The sequence below is a fragment of the Xyrauchen texanus genome, chromosome 39 (genome assembly GCF_025860055.1).
Source record: "Xyrauchen texanus isolate HMW12.3.18 chromosome 39, RBS_HiC_50CHRs, whole genome shotgun sequence".
Lineage (NCBI taxonomy): Eukaryota > Metazoa > Chordata > Actinopteri > Cypriniformes > Catostomidae > Xyrauchen > Xyrauchen texanus.
In genome coordinates this window covers 35,567,192-35,586,368 of record NC_068314.1, presented here as the reverse complement: position 1 = coordinate 35,586,368, position 19,177 = coordinate 35,567,192, and the positions used below count along the sequence as shown (strand labels likewise).

The 19,177-nt window shown below is 40.3% G+C and overlaps 1 protein-coding gene across 1 annotated transcript in view; it reads right to left on the bottom strand.

Moving 5' to 3' along the window:
* Window positions 1-1,991: 1,991 nt before the first annotated feature.
* LOC127632337 (egl nine homolog 1-like) overlaps window positions 1,992-19,177 on the bottom strand; it is a 34,926-nt gene continuing 17,740 nt past the window's right edge. The window contains exons 2-5 of the mRNA XM_052110883.1: window positions 13,505-13,624; window positions 4,537-4,673; window positions 4,343-4,410; window positions 1,992-2,725 (exon numbers count right to left, since the gene is read on the bottom strand). Coding sequence (XP_051966843.1) covers window positions 2,670-2,725; window positions 4,343-4,410; window positions 4,537-4,673; window positions 13,505-13,624 — 381 coding nt within the window. The 3' untranslated portion in view covers window positions 1,992-2,669. The remainder of the gene's footprint in view (window positions 2,726-4,342; window positions 4,411-4,536; window positions 4,674-13,504; window positions 13,625-19,177) is intronic.

The following is a 19,177-nucleotide window of genomic DNA, read 5'->3' as shown; positions in this document are numbered from 1 at the left end:
AACTCGCGACTCCAGGTGTGATAGTCAGCAAACACAAAGTCAATGTTAATCTTTATTTATCTTTCAACTGTGTTTGATATAATGGCTGATAAGTGATCTATTCAGCATGATTACTCAAGGATGAGGTGTTGGAGTGATGCTGCTGTCTAGATTTGATCATAAATGACTTTTTTCAAATAGTGATGGTCCTGCTTTTTTACATCAGTAATGTCCTGACTATACTTTGTGATCAGTAAATCATAAATGTCCAGAAGACATCTGCTGAATGTCCTTTTGACACCCAAGACGAGCAAACAATCTAAGAATGACATCTTCCAGATGTAAACACACTTCATATCCCCAGCACATATACTGTACATCATCCACACGTCTACTTGATGTGCGTGTTTAGGTTGTTTTGCTCTTCTGCAACACGTTTTGAAGACGTTTTCTCTTTGGATGTCAATAAGACATTCATGATTTACAGTGTTTCCAAATCTGATCTTTTTAAGATATTCAGCAGATTGAGACGTTTTCCAGACGAACACTCTTAAACAGACATCTAGGAGATGTACCCGTGCTATCAGAGGGTTATTTCAAAAGTCAGCTAATTAAAGGGCTTATGGTAATTGTTGTTAACACAATCCCTGCTCCCCCTCAGTCGAATTAAAGTCCTCAATCAACAGAGTTGCGTCAGAGTATCTGGCTGACCTTTAGGCCTACTTTGTCATTATGTTTGGATGTCTGTCAACAGAGTCTGGTGCAAAGCTGAAATATTTATTTCGACTCGTTCCTCCTTTGCTTTAAAAAAAAAAGTGCAAAAAATCTGTCTTACAATGGAGGTCAATGGTATAACGTTTCAACAGTATAGCCACAAGATATAAATAATATGTGTGTTAACATGATTTTAGTGTGATAAAATTAAAAGTGTCTCACTGGAATACAGATTTTTGCACTTTTTTTCTTTTCATTTTTTTAAGAAAAGGAGATAAGTGGGGGTCTCAGCGAGTACTGACGCTGACTATCGCCCCTCGAGTCGCAAGGTCGAATCACAGGGTGTGCTGAGTGACTCCAGACAGGTTTCCTAAGCAACCAAATTGGCCCGGTTGCTAGGGAGCGTAGAGTCGCATGGGGTAACCTCCTCGTGGTCACTATAATGTGGTTCTCGCTCTCGGTGGGCGTGTGGTGAGATGTGCGTGGATGCGGAGAATAGCACGAAGCCTCTACACGCGCTACGTTTCCGTGGTAACGTACTCAACAAGCCATGTGACAGGATGCACGGATTGACGGTCTCAGACGTGGAAGCAACTGGCATAGTGACTTCATCCTCTGCCACCACGAGGACTTAGAGGGGGGGGCATAATGGTTCACTTCTGTACACATCTGTCCTGCTAGCTTGCATGTTAATGTGCATGTTATGCATATAATATACAGTATATATATATATATATATATATATATATATATATATATATATATATATATATATATATATAGGTAATAGCAAATGATAGTATGAGATCTTGTAAGCTCCGGTGTCACATTGCGGCCAATTGCAAACACAAAAGCGAGTAATCCAGACTTTTAGCTCTGTTAATAATAAGGCGACTGAAGCACCATATCGCATTGCTTTACGTATAGCGGAAGCAGGTATGACCCTTATCGCTTTGAAGCAAATAGCGATCAAGGCTGCAGGTGGAGGACGATTTATGTTTATTCGTTTCTACCGTGCAGCCCCGCATCGATCACCTGTGCGTGTCAAAAGGTCAGACTCATTGTTCCCACCGATGCAGGGGCGATGAAAATGAAGAGACAAATTCAGCCTACAGAGTTTTAGGAGACCTGTCTGGATTTTCATTGGAAGAGATTTTTAGGCATTTGATACTGTGAGCTGTCTTCAAGTTCAAGGGGGAGGCTCACTTTCAACCAATTTGAAAACCCCTGCTGTAGACTGAGCTTAACTTGAAATGAACCCTGAATATTCCTGTAGCAGCCATAAGATGGCGCCAATAACACACTTCTAAACCAGCTGCATTGGAGAAAAAAAATAAGCTTTTTTATTTAAAACTCAGAGCTGTTAGACAGACATGAGGTGACAGCTTTGGCTTAAGACAACAGAGACATAACGTCTGCAACAACAGACATATTTGCTGATTAATGGCAAACACAATCCAGCAACACACCTGGTTACTAAGCAACAGGTGCATGCCATGATATAGAAGCATGTTCCATGTAGCTCCAATCAGGAGAATCTGGAAAACTGGGTTACGAACCATATAAAAACACAAATCCAATATTTAACGGTGACTCTTTGCCAGAATAGTACACACAGAACATTCCAGAGAGTTTTTATGTATGTAGCTTGCAGCATTGCCAGTCAAAACTGTACCTTTACTATTTATTGTGCAAAGACAGAGCTGATGGGAACGTGGTGGGAAAATCGTAGTATTCTGTCCATCCTATGCTCATATAAGTCAGCAAGTTCCATAAAGTAAACACAAAGCATGTTAAGGAATGTCTGTCTTTACAGCACATCTCTATAATGTTCCCTTATAGATGATGGCCGGAGAGGTGAATGAGAAAGTCGATTAATGACTCTCTTTCCCCCTCTGCTCGTCCCTCTCTCAGCAGCTGGCAGCAGCCCTCTGGAGGTCCACCATGTCCACTTCTTTTCATTAATCCCTCGTTCACTAGCTGGGCTCAGATGGCTTGTTTAACTCCACTTTCACGCCCCGTTCACCTGAACCTAAGAGAGAGAGATGTCAGATATTTTAGGCCTCCTTTTTGCTCTTTCTGTTGATAATCATTATTAAACAGCTCTCTGGTATACTCGATTTTGATTGGTCAATTGCACCATCCATTGGTCATTGGTCAATTAATATCTTAATAAAGTCATTTTGCTTCTCAAGAAGTGTAGACATGCACAGAGCAGTAAAATGCTAATACACAGATTGGCCATCTATAAATAGAGATTAGTGATGCACCGATACGATACCTGGATCAGTTTATCCGTTTTTGACGGATCGCGTCTCGGTCCGACGAGCCCGATCCAAAACCGATACGGTTAGTCAGTGTTGTTACTGTCAAGCTCTAAAACTGACATTAAAAAACACATAAAAGCGCCATTTATGTTGTCCATATGACTCATGCATTTTATTCAAAGCCACTTTAAATAATTCGATAGCTTTGCGAATTTGTAAAAGGAAACATACAGTAAAGCATACACGGCTCTGTTTTGCATGACATGCATTGCACATGGTAAATGGTCTGCACTTATATAGCCTTTTTTAAACTTAGCGGTTACCAAAGTGCTTTACACTGTGTCCCATTCACCCACCCACCCACCCACACACACACCAATGATGGTAGAGCTGCATGTAGGGTGCTAGCCTGCCATTGGGAGCAACTTGGGTTCAGTGTCTTGCCCAAGGACACTTCGGCATGTGGAGTCATGTGGGCCGGGAATCAAACGGCCAACCCTGCGATTGGTGGCCGACCCACTCTACCACCTGAGCCACAGCCGCCCCGCCAAGCCACATGCAGGCTAATGGTGCACTTATGGTTTGTACACATGTACAAAATCTTAGATGTAGAAGCTCAAAAGTTCGGTTCGCTTATAACATGCATTTAGAATAGCATCGAAGGAGCATTTCACCAGATTTAGAATAAGACGCAAATAAACTACCATGAATTAGCCCAAAAACAGACACTTACAGGACGTCCTGAAGTGAGCCGACCGTCAAAATAAAAGTCAGAGGGTTTTAAAGTTAAAGGAGCATAACTGAAATATACTCTATATATTGCTATTGTATTATGAAAGTCTAAAAGTCAATAATAATAATAATAATAATAAATGTATTATTATTATAAGCATTGTTTACAAATTACAACAAAATTTAACCCCTGTGGGGTGGCTGTGGCTCAGTTGGTAGAGCGGGTCGGCCACTAATCGCAGGGTTGGCGGTTTGATTCCCGGCCCACACGACTCCACATGCCAAAGTGTCCTTGGGCAAGACACTGAACCCCAAGTTGCTCCCAATGGCAGGCTAGCACCTTATATAGCAGCTCTGCCACCATTGGTGTATGAATGGGTGAATGAGATGCAGTGTCATAATGAGGCAAAGATATTCTAATCCGATTATGAAAACAACACTACTGGTGTCAGATCGGGATCGGTATCGGAATCAAAACAGAAGAGAAAAGTGATATTGGTGCATCCCTAATGGAGAACATAAATATATAGATGTTACACCAAAATGAACAGATATACATATTTACAGCTGCCAGTCAAGAAGGAACATCAAGTTCAGGATTAGCATAAGTGCTGGTCGAGTTTAGCGGATCATTGTCCGCTTCATCTCACCTGTTAGATATTTCTCCTTAGCTCGGGCTCGCTCATCAGCGTCAAAATACCACACTGTTATGGCATACCTGCAAACGAATCAGGTTTATTTAACTCATACGTTCTCTTGTATACAAACACAGGCAGTTTACAAATCATGTACAATCTCGGAGTCAATAGAACTGTGTAATGACAGTATGATGACCATTACAGACCTGGTAGCGTAAGCTGGTTGGACTTCATGTGGGTTCCTTCTATCTGACCAAAACAACAGAAGCCTGTCAAACTTGGGCTCAATGTCTGCAAACTGAGCTGTTCCCTCTGGAAAGATCCGCAAAAGCCCACCATGTTCCTATGGAATGAGCAGACGAGGGGTCAACACTTTCATAATCCTTCATGAGGGTTCACACTCTTTTCAAGGCACAATTTTCCAGGATACTTTACTTTTGACGTTTCTAAGTGTTTTTGAGCCCATTGGCACATTGGGATTACAGTGCATGCCCAGTTATTAGGCAAGTGAGTTTTCTGATCTTATCACTATTTTCATGCACCTTTTCCAACTCCAAACCATATAAAATCGAATGCTTGTTGGATTCAATCATTTTCAGGTGATATGTATTTGTGTAATGAGGGAGGGTGTGTCGAAAGTGACGAACGCCTTATATCAAGGTGTGCAGAATTATTAGGCAGCTTCATTACCTCAGGTAAACTGGGCCAAAAAAGAGATTTAACTGACAAAAGAAAAGGCGCAAAAGACTTGAGATGGATTAAACTTGAAGCTACCAGGAACCCATTATCCTCCAATGCCACCATATTCCAGAACTGCAACCTACCTGGAGTGTCCTGAAGTACAAGGTGCCAAGTGCTCAGAGACATGGGCACGGTCAAGAAGCCTGAAACACGACCACCATTGAATATATTCACAAGTTGAAGTGCCAAGATTGGGCAAAGAAATACATGAAGACAGGTTTTATGGACGGGTGAAATAAGAGTGACTCTTGAAGGACCAGATGGACGGGCCCGTTGCTGGATCACTAATGGGTACCACTTTGAGTCAGGTGCCAGCAAGGTGGTGCATGGGTACTGGTATGGGCTGCTATCATTAAGGATGAGGTAATTGGACCTTTTCGAGCTGAAGATGGACTGAAACTCAACTCTCAAACCTACTGCCAGTTTCTGGAAAGTACTTTCTTCAAGTGGTGGTCCAGGAAGAAGTCGTCAGCATTCAAGAAGGCCGTGATCTTTATGCTCCATCACATGCATCCAAGTACTCCATTGCTTGGCTAGCCAGCGAGGGCCTCAAAGATGCCCAAATAATGACTTGGGCCCCTTCCTCACCTGGCTTAAATCCTACTGAGAACTTGTGGGCCCTTCTCAAACATGAAGGAAGACGATACACCTCTTTGAACAGTATTTGGGAGGCTGTGGTTGCTGCTTCAGCGAAAGCTGATCGTGAACAGATCAAGATACTGACGGACGGCTCATGGCCATTATTGAGAAGAAGGGTGGCTGTATTGGACACTGAACATTTTTGAAAGGCCAAAATTTGTATTTAATTGTCATTATGTGTTACTTATTTGTTGTACCTACTCTAAAAATTGAGAATAAACAATTGAGTTGGAAGAAATTATATTTGTAATTTAGTTGCCTAATAATTGAGCGGCCGGCTTCACACGCTCAATTATAAGCACACATCATTTTATCACTTTTATTATGCAGTGTATTTATTCAATTAAATCACATTTGCAGTTTAGTTATCACACTAGGACATATTGCAATTTTATTTTATTAACTGTGTATTTAAACATTCATTTCTTTGGGTCAATAATAGAACCAGAGCGTGCATACATAGACTGCACACAAGAGGGAGCTCAACGCACATTTTTGGAGTGTACTGATGGAATAAGGTGGCAAAGAGAGGCGAAATGGAGAGGTTTTTGGGCACTTTGATAATTAAAAGTGCACATTGGGAACAGTGGTTCCATATGCTATAACAATGGATTGCCTTGTCCAATCAACACATTCTTTTTCCTGGTATAGTTGACATGTTGGAGAACAACACCAAAGTATGATGTATTAAAAAGTATAATGTTAAACTCAATAATAACTGAAATGTTCATTTTTTTAGCACTTTAGCTTTGGCTGTTTGGTCCGCAGTGTTGTCGCATAAGAGTCTCGGAGATTGAGGTTCTTTGCCTTTTCTTTTTGGAGTTCTAAGCTCTTACTTTTGGGTGTACGACTTAAGCCGAAATCGTCAAAATGCCTTTAGGGTGTAAGGGGTTCAAAACAGCAACACTGGAACGAAAATAATCATATTTTGTGCTATATGGATTATGGATTATGGATTACTTAAACGATTTAATTGGAGAACAGTAGAGATGACAGCAGATGAGCAGAGAATGTTTGTGACGGATTTGTTTCTGACAATAAACCGTTGACGTTGTTTCACAATGTGAAGCCACTGGCATTGACAAAACGATTCGAATGTGTGTATATGACTCATATCACTAGTGCTGATCATTGCCATGCTTCTGTACATGTAACAAGAATCTTGTTAGCAAAACAGTCAAACATTTCCAGGACAAAATGATTATTTTCCTTCCTGTGTGAAAACAGCCATGTCTGAGACTGCAGGCAGGTATACTGTAAGAACCTGAACCAGCCCGATTCCAGCCTTACTGAAGCACCCTCAGATCATCACTGATCCTCCACCTGGTCGTCTAATGGTTAGACGGAGACCTGGAGAGGCCTACAAGCGAGTGTCTCGCCCCCACTGTGAAATTTGGTGGGGGATCAGTGATGATCTGGGGGTGCTTCAGCAAGGCTGGAATCCTGAAGATAAGTCTTTGTGAAGGACGCATGAATCAAGCCACGTACAAGAGTACAAGGTTATCCTTGTAGAAAACTTGCTTTCATCTGCTCTGATAATGTTCCCCAACTCTGTGGACAATGCTCCATGCCACACAGCCATGTCAATCAAGGTGTGGATGGAGGACCACCGGATCAAGGATACTTGCTTTCTTCACAAATCTTGTTTCTCACATGTCTGAGAGTCTTTAGGTGCTTTTTTATGTGCCTTGCATTGAGCAGATGCTTCCATCTGGCCACTCTGCCATAAAGCACAGATTGGTGGAGTGTTGCTGTGATGGTCGTCCTTCTGCAAGTTTCTCCCGTCTCCACACATGATCTCTGGAGAACCAGAGTGACCATCGGGTTCTTGGTCACCTCTCTTACCAAGACCCTTCTCCTCCGATTGCTCAGTTTGGCCAGGCGGCCAGCTCTATGAAGAGTCCTGGTTGTTCCAAACTTCTTCCATTTAAGAATTATGGAGGCCACTGTCTACATTGTGTAGCCTTCCCCAGATCTGTGCCTTGACACAATCCTGTCTCGGAGCTCTGCAGGCAGTTCCTTTGACCTCATGGGTGGTTTTTGCTCTGATATGCATTTACAGCTGTTAGACCTTATATAGGCAGGTGCGTGCCTTTCCAAATCATGTCCAATCAACTGAATTGCCACAGGTGGACTCCAACCAAAGTGTAGAAACATCTCAAAGATGATCCAGAGAAATGGGATGCACCTGAGCTAAATTTCAAGTGTCACAACAGAGGGTCTGAAAACTTATGCCAATGTGATATTTCAGCTTTGTCTTTTTAATACATTTCTTTCTTTCTCTGCTCCTACCATTCCTATATGGTCTCCTTCCTCTGCTTTTGGCCACATTTTTTCCATTTACTTCATGCAAGAGAGATGGGTGAACATCTGATCAACACGCTGGCTAGTTTCCACCGCCGGTCGGAATGTTCAAGAACAGGAGAGACACCGCCGTGAACCGTCTCTCTGACGCAGAGCTGATCTTATATCTGGCAAGTGAGAGCAGCTGTGGTGGAAAGTGTCAGTCTCTTGGCACGACAAACAAAAGAAAATACAAAACAATTTGGATACTTATGCCAGACTTAAAGTATCAATTCATTGCATTAGAAACAAAATATGAAGTGCCATATTTATTTTTTTATTTAAATTAATTTTAGTGGATGTCTGAAGTGATAACGGTGGCGTTTAACACATTCACTATCAACATATTCCACTAATATTTGACAACCAAAGTGTCCAAATACTGTCTTCACTTAGAATCAGATAACTATAGTTTTACCATTAAAAACAACAATTCATTTCATGCTTGTGCCATCTTTAAAATAAATGCAGCTTGGTTTGATATCGTTTTTAAGCACGGCACACTTTTGTTGCACATTCATTGTTGAATGTTCAACATCAACGGATTGGTAAAGTACCAATCCATTCTTTACTGCAAATACACGTCAAAATAAAAGCTAGATGCATGAAACTGAAGAAATGTAAAGAAATATATTACAACTGTACAGTAAAATGTCATATGCAACAGTAAGTTCCGGTCCTCGAATCTGATTGGACGAGAAATGTTCCATGAGCACTGATGTTCTGACACCATCAGCACTCGGACGCTTCACTGTGTGTGTCACTCCGCTTGTGTTTGTGCCGTTCTAAACTAAAGTGTAAGAGCAGTGCAGATCTGTTAGGAGTTACTGTCTTTATTTTTTTACATTACATATGTTAGACAGCAGGTGGCGGCAAAAGAGTGTAATATGAGCCATTTGAGCCATACGCATCAGCCGTTTACATACAACAACTCTTCATGATCGCTTGTATTACTACTACACTACTTAAGTTAGGAAATATCTTTAAACGGCTTAAAATGAACAACTTCAGCATTATGAGCTCATCACAGCTGAGAGACACAACAGACTGATTAATTACACAATGGGTGCTGTTTAAAATGCTGGAGGACATTGCGGTTTCTATAGTGATCGACTCTTGAGCACCAGCTACTGCGAAATAGGGAGAAATACCCCGCTTGGACGATATTTTTCCACTGAGAAATCTGATCTTCAGAAAGCTGACAGCATCTCTGCTTGGAAGTGGCAACGGGTGATTACATATGCTTCTCTTTCTCACACACACACACACACACACACACACACACACACACACACTCCATCCATCCTTGGCAACAAGCACAAGTCGTGATACTATTTCTGAAGTGAATTTTTTTAATTACTAATGAAGGTTTGGACGCATCATTTGTTTTTCGTAATTTTTAAAAAGTTACTTGTTCATAGAACTTTTGTATATAAGCAATATCACACTCGCAATCATGCTATATAACCCTATATCAGCACTGCTGTGATTACCTACAACACTCGACTTGCAGCCAAATCACAGCAGTATTGATATAGGGCCATATCGCACTCTTGCTCGTGTGATATTGCTTAAATATTCAATGTATCAATATTAATAATAATTTAAATTAAGCAACATATCACAAGCAAGAGTCCTGTCGTAATTAATAAAATTGTTACAAATGCAATAGTACGTTGAAAAGTAATTGTTCTATTTTCACTTGTTAAAAGTTTAATATATATATATATTAGGCCTGTCGATTTAACGCGTTAATTCAGTGCAATTAATTTTACAAAAATAACGCGTTCAAATTTTTTAATGTATTTAAATCGCACTTCCCCCCCGACCATAATTAGGAAGATTCCTGTAAAATGTAAGCTTGTAGTACCACCTGTTTACTCCAGAGGGCAGCAGGTGAAACTTCAGCTGTATGAGCAACGTGCAGTTTATACAGTGAAGAAAACACTTCAGTAGGCGTTCTTGCATTCAAAACACATGAAGGGATCTCAAGATGTGTTTAAAGATTGAGTATTAAACTATATTTAACTCGACACAGTGACCTAAACATTTTATGTTTATGACGCAACACACCCGAGACGCGACACAAGCATGTCTGACGCTAGATTGAGATGGTGCAAAATTCGGAAATTACCCCATAAATATGGTAATTTGTGCAAGATTGTTAGAGATCATATCATTCCCAGCTTTCAACTTTGTTTTGAAAATGTTTTATTCGTTTTTTTTAGCTATGACACGTCTCTTCATAAGGAATATTATTTGATTAATTTTCTGCTTTTGTTGGCAAAGTTTAGTATTCATAAATGTAAGTATGGTGGTTATAAACCATTCGTTTTAATTTCAGCAATACCTAAGAAAAATGTCCAATTTGAGTAACCAGAAAGCTGGAAAGTGTATTGAAATATGTAAACAATTTGATATTTTTATTTAAACTTTATTTATTTTCCTTTTGATGTTGTTTGTTTTAATATACCTCTTGGCTCTAGATGTAAAAGTTTTGTAAGCATGAATTTAAAGAAATCATAATAAATCTGCAACTGATTGATAAATTCACTTGTGTAATGGATTACTGTGAACTGTGTGTCAATGACTGACTTATGATCAATAATATGGTAATAATCAATACATTGTATTCTAAAGCTGTTTTTATTATTGTCTTATCAATGATTAACACTTCTGCCACAAGAATGTAATGCATTTTAATTATCTGAATTTTTTAAATATATATATAAATAATTTTAAAATATTTAAAGATAACTATGTATAATTATATATTGATATAAATATGTATAATCATTATATACTGAATTATTGTTATATGAGGGGCTTTCTCAGCAAATATTTGTATATGTGATTAATCGCGATTAATTAATCGGGAGACCATGTAATTAATTTGATTAAAAATTGTAAGCGATTGACAGCCCTTATATATATATATATATATACAGTGAGGAAAATAAGTATTTGAACACCCTGCTATTTTGCAAGTTCTCCCACTTAGAAATCATGGAGGGGTCTGAAATTGTCATCGTAGGTGCATGTCCACTGTGAGAGACATAATCTAAAAAAAAAAATCCAGAAATCACAATGTATGATTTTTTTACTATTTATTTGTATGATTCGGCTGCAAATAAGTATTTGAACACCTGAGAAAATCAATGTTAATATTTGGTACAGTAGCCTTTGTTTGCAATTACAGAGGTCAAACGTTTCCTGTAGTTTTTCACCAGGTTTGCCCACACTGCAGGAGGGATTTTGGCCCACTCCTCCACACAGATCTTCTCTAGATCAGTCAGGTTTCTGGGCTGTCGCTGAGAAACACGGAGTTTGAGCTCCCTCCAAAGATTCTCTATTGGGTTTAGGTCTGGAGACTGGCTAGGCCACGCCAGAACCTTGATATGCTTCTTACAGAGCCACTCCTTGGTTATCCTGGCTGTGTGCTTCGGGTCATTGTCATGTTGGAAGAACCAGCCTCGACCCATCTTCAATGCTCTAACTGAGGGAAGGAGGTTGTTCCCCAAAATCTCGCAATACATGGCCCCGGTCATCCTCTCCTTAATACAGTGCAGTCAGCCCTGTCCCATGTGCAGAAAAACACCCCTAAAGCATGCTGCTACCACCCCCATGCTTCACAGTAGGGATGGTGTTCTTGGGATGGTACTCATCATTCTTCTTCCTCCAAACACGGTTAGTGGAATTATGACCAAAAAGTTCTATTTTGGTCTCATCTGACCACATGACTTTCTCCCATGACTCCTCTGGATCATCCAAATGGTCATTGGCAAACTTTAGACGGGCCTTGACATGTGCTGGTTTAAGCAGGGGAACCTTCCGTGCCATGGATGATTTCAAACCATGACGTCTTAGTGTATTACCAACAGTAACCTTGGAAACGGTGGTCCCAGCTCTTTTCAGGTCATTGGCCAGCTCCTCCCGTGTAGTTCTGGGCTGATTTCTCACCTTTCTTAGGATCATTGAGACCCCACGAGGTGAGATCTTGCATGGAGCCCCAGTCCGAGGGAGATTGACAGTCATGTTTAGCTTCTTCCATTTTCTAATGATTGCTCCAACAGTGGACCTTTTTTCACCAAGCTGCTTGGCAATTTCCCGTAGCCCTTTCCAGCCTTGTGGAGGTGTACAATTTTGTCTCTAGTGTCTTTGGACAGCTCTTTGGTCTTGGCCATGTTAGTAGTTGGATTCTTACTGATTGTATGGGGTGGACAGGAGTCTTTATGCAGCTAACGACTTCAAACAGGTGCATCTAATTTAGGATAATAAATGGAGTGGAGGTGGACATTTTAAAGGCAGACTAACAGGTCTTTGAGGGTCAGAATTCTAGCTGATAGACAGGTGTTCAAATACTTATTTGCAGCTGTATCATACAAATAAATAGTTAAAAAATCATACATTGTGATTTCTGGATTTTTTTTTAGATTATGTCTCTCACAGTGGACATGAACCTACGATGACAATTTCAGACCCTCCATGATTTCCAAGTGGGAGAACTTGCAAAATAGCAGGGTGTTCAAATACTTATTTTCCTCACTGTATATATATATATATATATGTTTTTTTTTTTTTTTCACTTTCCCTTTTTAAAATAATTTATGTGATTAGACACTATTTTGATAATGACATTTTATTAAAGTTTAAAAAAGTAATAATTGGAAAACAGGGTTTGGGGAAAAATGTAAACAGATTTCACAAACACATTGAGGATATTCCGGGTTCAATATAAGCTCAATCGACAGCATCTGTGGCATAATGCTGATTACCACCAAAAATTAAAAAAGCAAAATCGAGGTTACAGTGCAGCACTTACAATGGAAGTGAATGGGGCCCAATTTTTTAAATTTAAAATATTCACTGTTTCAAAAGTTTAGCCACATGACATAAACACTATGTGTGTTAACGTGATTTGATTGTGATATAATCACTTATTAACCACATCCGTGTAAAGTTAGAGCCAATTTAACAACGTCATTGCCATGACGATGTAATGTCAGTAAACCCTAAAACCCTAAAATGACTATAAAAACAATGCCTAAAACTTCACAGCTCAAATATCACATGAGTTTTAACAGAATGAATGCAAGTGCGTTTATAAAATTATAAGCGTCATGTTTCTGCCTTTAAACACTCCAAAAATGGGCCCCATTGACTTCCATTGTAAGTGCCTCAATGCAACCTTTCTTGCTTTTTTTGGGAGAAAATGTATGCATGAAAAAACTGACCCTTTGAGCTCAAGTCGGGTCGTGTGGCCTATTGATTCAAAGTCCCAACAGAAAACTGTGAGCACCAAGTTGATTTTGAATTTCTATTGTATTGAATGCCAGCTCAGATGCAAGTTTGAACAGTCAACATCAGATAAGAAAAGCAAATAAACAGTGAAGAGCTTAAACAAATCTCACACAGCAGAACTTATTTCCAACTACTGGAAAAGATTCCCACCTTGGCATCCCAGTCTTTATTCAGGTAATATATGCATGTGACACATCTCCCATCTCCATTAGGGTTATCCACATGCCGTACATATCCTGTCCCGTCGCCAGGGTAACATGCCACCATTGCCTGGAAGGAAAAGCAGCAGGGGTTGTGATGACAAGTAGAAACGATCCTAAAATCTCCATAACATTTTCATACCGTCATAAAATTGGGTCCAGATGCATTAAAATAATAAGCAATGGGGGGAAGAAACGTCACTTGTAACGGTCATTAAAATAATGTCACAATGCAATTAATCACAATAACACAGACTTAATTTTCTTCATGCAAAAATATTTATTATATGTTCTGCATTTGGTTAAAAGTACTGCATTTGGTTCTCCAACGTGATCTCATGAGAAAGGTAATAATTTGACATTTTAACACCTTTACGTAAAGTACAAATGTATGTGTATAATAACTGAATCGATTAATATTGATTTCAATTAATTAATCCGTTAATTTCATTGCTTTTATAATTAATGAGATTAGATAAATGTTAAATGCCATCGCATTTATTTAACGCAGTTGATCCATGTACATAATTTGACGTTAGAACAGTTTAGTTCGGTTCGGTGTGATTTCTGCTTTTAAGGATTATATCACTGTAAGCAAGACTAAACTTTAAAATGTTAAATGATTGTTTGAATAAAAAATGACAGCGCTACTGCGGAGCGTATCAGGACATGATTATCAGTGATTAATAACTTAAAATCCACATTTACTGGGGCCTGGGTATCTGACTATCACACCTGGAGTCGCAAGATCGAATCCAGGGCGTGCTGAGTGACTCCAGCCAGGTCTCCTTAGCAACCAAATTAGCCGGTTGCTAGGGAGGGTAGAGTCACATGGGGTAACCTCCTCGTGGTGGTGATTAGTGATTCTCGCTCTCAATGGGGCGTGTGGTGAGTTGTGTGTGGATCGTGGAGAGTAGCATGAGCCTCCACATGCTGTGAGTCTCCGCGGTGTCATGCACAACGAGTCACATGATAAGATACGCAGATTGACGGTCTCAGAAGCGGAGGCGAGTAACTGCGCCACCACGAGGACCTACTAAGTGGTGGGAATTGGGCACTCCAAAATTGGGAGAAAATGGATAAAATCCACTGTTACCTCACACAAATCTCTTGTATGCTATCAGGGAGCACATCGTCCTTTGGAGTACTTCTTTAGTCCTAGAAATTCTTCTGCAGGTCACGTTTTTTATATGCATAAGAAACGGTTAGGGTTAGGGGTACGGTGGGTTTAACGGCAGTAAGGCCGGGGGCTCCCCTACCTGAGAGAACGAGAGAGGAATCGGGCAGAGTTGTGATTCTACACACCCGGTCCCTTATCAGGCTAATCAAGCCTCCGAGAGGGATAAAGGCTGACTGCGGAGGATTGTGCGGGACAGAGAGATGGTTTACGGACATGTCCGTCATGTGTGTGTTTGTGTCTTTTGTTTCAGTTTATAATTAAAATATAATTTATATTGTCAAGCCGGTTCTCACCTCCTCCTTCCCATTGAACTACATTACACGTATTTTGTAGCATATTTCCAAATGTATCAAAATGCATGTTTAAATGCTGCAAATATTAACGTATAAACCGCTTTATCAGGCCGGGTTCTCACAAGCAGGCCATTGAATTGCACTCAGACACTGTGCCACACCACAGAACACAACAACAAGCATCAAAGTGAAAAATAAGGTGATAACTGTGATATTCTCATGCAGCCCTGTGGCGATTATATCTTTTAGTCTTGTTGAATCGGTGTGAACAATGAAGCCATTGCTGAGGATTTTCCTTTGCACATTTTTTTCATTGCTCTTTCTCTGCCCGTCTCTTTTTGGCCTCTGGGTTAACATGGAAAGTGTTAATTAATCAAAAAGGAAAAACTAGCAGAGAAATGTATTTTTACACATGGAGAGTGTTACGAAGAACACAAAGACACACTCTGAGCAATGCACCAGTCAGGACACGTGACCTGTGTATGACTTGGTTACGCTACATTTTGCCAGCAAACAATACGTACTTCCTCTTAATTGGAAGTTTAAAAATAACCAAAAGGATGGAAATCATATTTCTCTTGATCCGAACGCATGTCAAACATGAAACAGGACCGCAGCCAAGCCAAGCTTCACCTTTAATCATTAACAAAACATTTCAAACCAGCATCACCACCCAACAAAACCCTTAAATAAATAACAGAAACCTTTGTGCACCGGGAGTCGTGTTTCTGTGAAATGAAGAGCACACAGTCAGAATCGATTCCCCCCGGGAACTTGCATTATACCCTCTTTTCTCACTCACTTCTGCACGTAGGCTTCTAAATCTGATCACTTCAGTGACGGTGCATGTCCCAACACTATTTTTGTGCACTACTAACACAGTAGGGGATTTTTAAGCCTTAACCATCTAACCCAACAGCATAATGTCACAGGGACAGAGATATCATCGCTAGGGACACGACATTAGCATGTTTTCCATTTATTGTGTGTGTGTGTGTGTGTGTAGGGTGTTTCCTGGTTCAAAATGAGGTGGAACCATACTGATAAAAAAAAGTGACGTTAAAAACACGTAAACGTTGGTAATACACTCCTAACTGAATACTAGTGTTGATTTTGTCAGCTGTTTTTTTTATTTAGTCTTGGTCTCAATCCTGTGTCAAATGTCCTTTTTAGTTTTTATCATATTTAGGTCAACCTTATCCAAGTTTTAGTTGACAAAGTCTTTTTAATGTAGTTTTAGTCAACGGTAAATGAAAACTGTTGACATTTTAGGCTATGTCTACGTACATCTGAAAATGGCGTTTTCGTTTCAAATCGCTCTCCGTCCACACAAACGTTTTCAAGCATTTTACAAAAGTTGCTCGTCCACACTGAAACTGCAAAATCCCGTTGCATGTACGGTCTGAAACGCAATTCTCCTCGTGTTACACACACACGCATGCACGCACACACGCACGCACACACGCACACACGCACGCACACACGCACGCACACACGCACACACGCACACACGCACACACACACACACACACACACACACACACACACACACACACACACACACACAAATAAATGGACTAACACAGCCAAAAGGCAGAATGCAGAACTCTCTCACACACACACGCTCAAATACTCATGCACACACACTAACTCACACACACACACACACACACACACAAATAAATGGACTAACACAGCCAAAAGGCAGAATGCAGAACTCTCTCACACACACACACACACACACTTATACACTCTCCATTACTCATGCACACACACTAACTCACACACACAAACACACACACACTCACACAAACACATACATGTTGGTCTACCTATCATTATGAGGACTTTCCATAGACATAATGACTTTTATACTGTATAAACTATAGATTCTATCCTCTAAACCTAACACAACCCCTAAACCTAACCCTCACAGAAAACCTTCTGCATTTTTACATTTTCAATAAAACATTGTTTAGTATGATTTTTAAGCGATTTGAATTATGGGGACACTAGAAATGTCCTCATAAATCACATTTATAGCATAATACCCTTGTAATTACTAATTTGTAACTTACAAAATTGTCCTCGTAAATCACAAAAACACACACGCACACACACACACACACACACACACACACACACACACACACACAAACACTTATACACTCTCAAACACTCATGCACACACACTCACTCACACACACACACATGCTCAAATACTCATGCATACACACTAACTCACACACACAAACACTTATACACTCTCAAACACTCATGCATGCACACACACTCACTCACACACACACACACACACACACACACACACACACACACACATGCTCAAATACTCATGCACACACACTAACTCTCACACACACACACACACACACACACTTATACACTCTCAAACACTCATGCACACACACTCACACACACACACACACACACACACGCTCAAATACTCATGCACACACACTCACACACTTATACACTCTCAAACACTCATGCACACACACACACACACACACACACAAACTTATACACACTCAAATACTCATGCACACACACTCACACACACACACTTATACACGCTCAAATACTCATGCACACACACTCACACACTTATACACTCTCAAACACTCATGCACACACACTCACACACACACACTTATACACACTCAAATACTCATGCACACACACTCACACACACACACTTATACACTCTCAAACACTCATGCACACACACTCACACACACACACTTATACACACTCAAATACTCATGCACACACACTCACACACTTATACACTCTCAAACACTCATGCACACACACACACACACTTATACACGCTCAAACACTCATGCACACACACACACACACACACACACACACACACTCACACACTTATACACTCTCAAACACTCATGCACACACACACACACTTATACACGCTCAAATACTCATGCACACACACTCACACACACTTATACACTCTCAAACACTCATGCACACACACACACACACACTTATACACGCTCAAATACTCATGCACACTCACTCACTCTCACACACACACACTTATACACTCTCAAACACTCACGCACACACACACACACACACACACACACACACACACACTCACACACTTATACACTCTCAAACACTCATGCACACACACACACTTATACACTCTCAAACACTCATGCACACACACACACTTATACACTCTCAAACACTCATGCACACACACACACACACACTTATACACGCTCAAATACTCATGCACACTCACTCACTCTCACACACACACACTTATACACTCTCAAACACTCACGCACACACACACACACACACTCACACACTTATACACTCTCAAACACTCATGCACACACACACACTTATACACTCTCAAACACTTACGCACACACACACACACACACACACACACACACACACACACACTCACACACTTATACACTCTCAAACACTCATGCACACACACACACACACACACACACTCACACACTTATACACTCTCAAACACTCATGCACACACACACACTTATACACTCTCAAACACTTACGCACACACACACACACACTCACACACTTATACACTCTCAAACACTTACGCACACACACACACACACACACACACACACACACACACACTCACACACTTATACACTCTCAAACACTCATGCACACACACACACACACACACACACACACACACACACACACACACACACACAAATAAATAAATGGACTAACACAGCCAAAAGGCAGAATGCAGAACTCTCTCACACACACACACACACACACACGCTCAAATACTCATGCACACACACTAACTCACACACACAAACACACACACACTCACACAAACACACACATGTTGGTCTACCTATCATTATGAGGACTTTCCATAGACATAATGACTTCTATACTGTACAAACTATAGATTCTATCCTCTAAACCTAACCCTACCCCTAAACCTAACCCTCACAGAAAACCTTCTGCATTTTTACATTTTCAATAAAACATTGTTTAGTATGATTTTTAAGCGATTTAAATTATGGGGACACTAGAAATGTCCTCATAAATCACATTTATAGCATAATACCCTTGTAATTACTAATTTGTA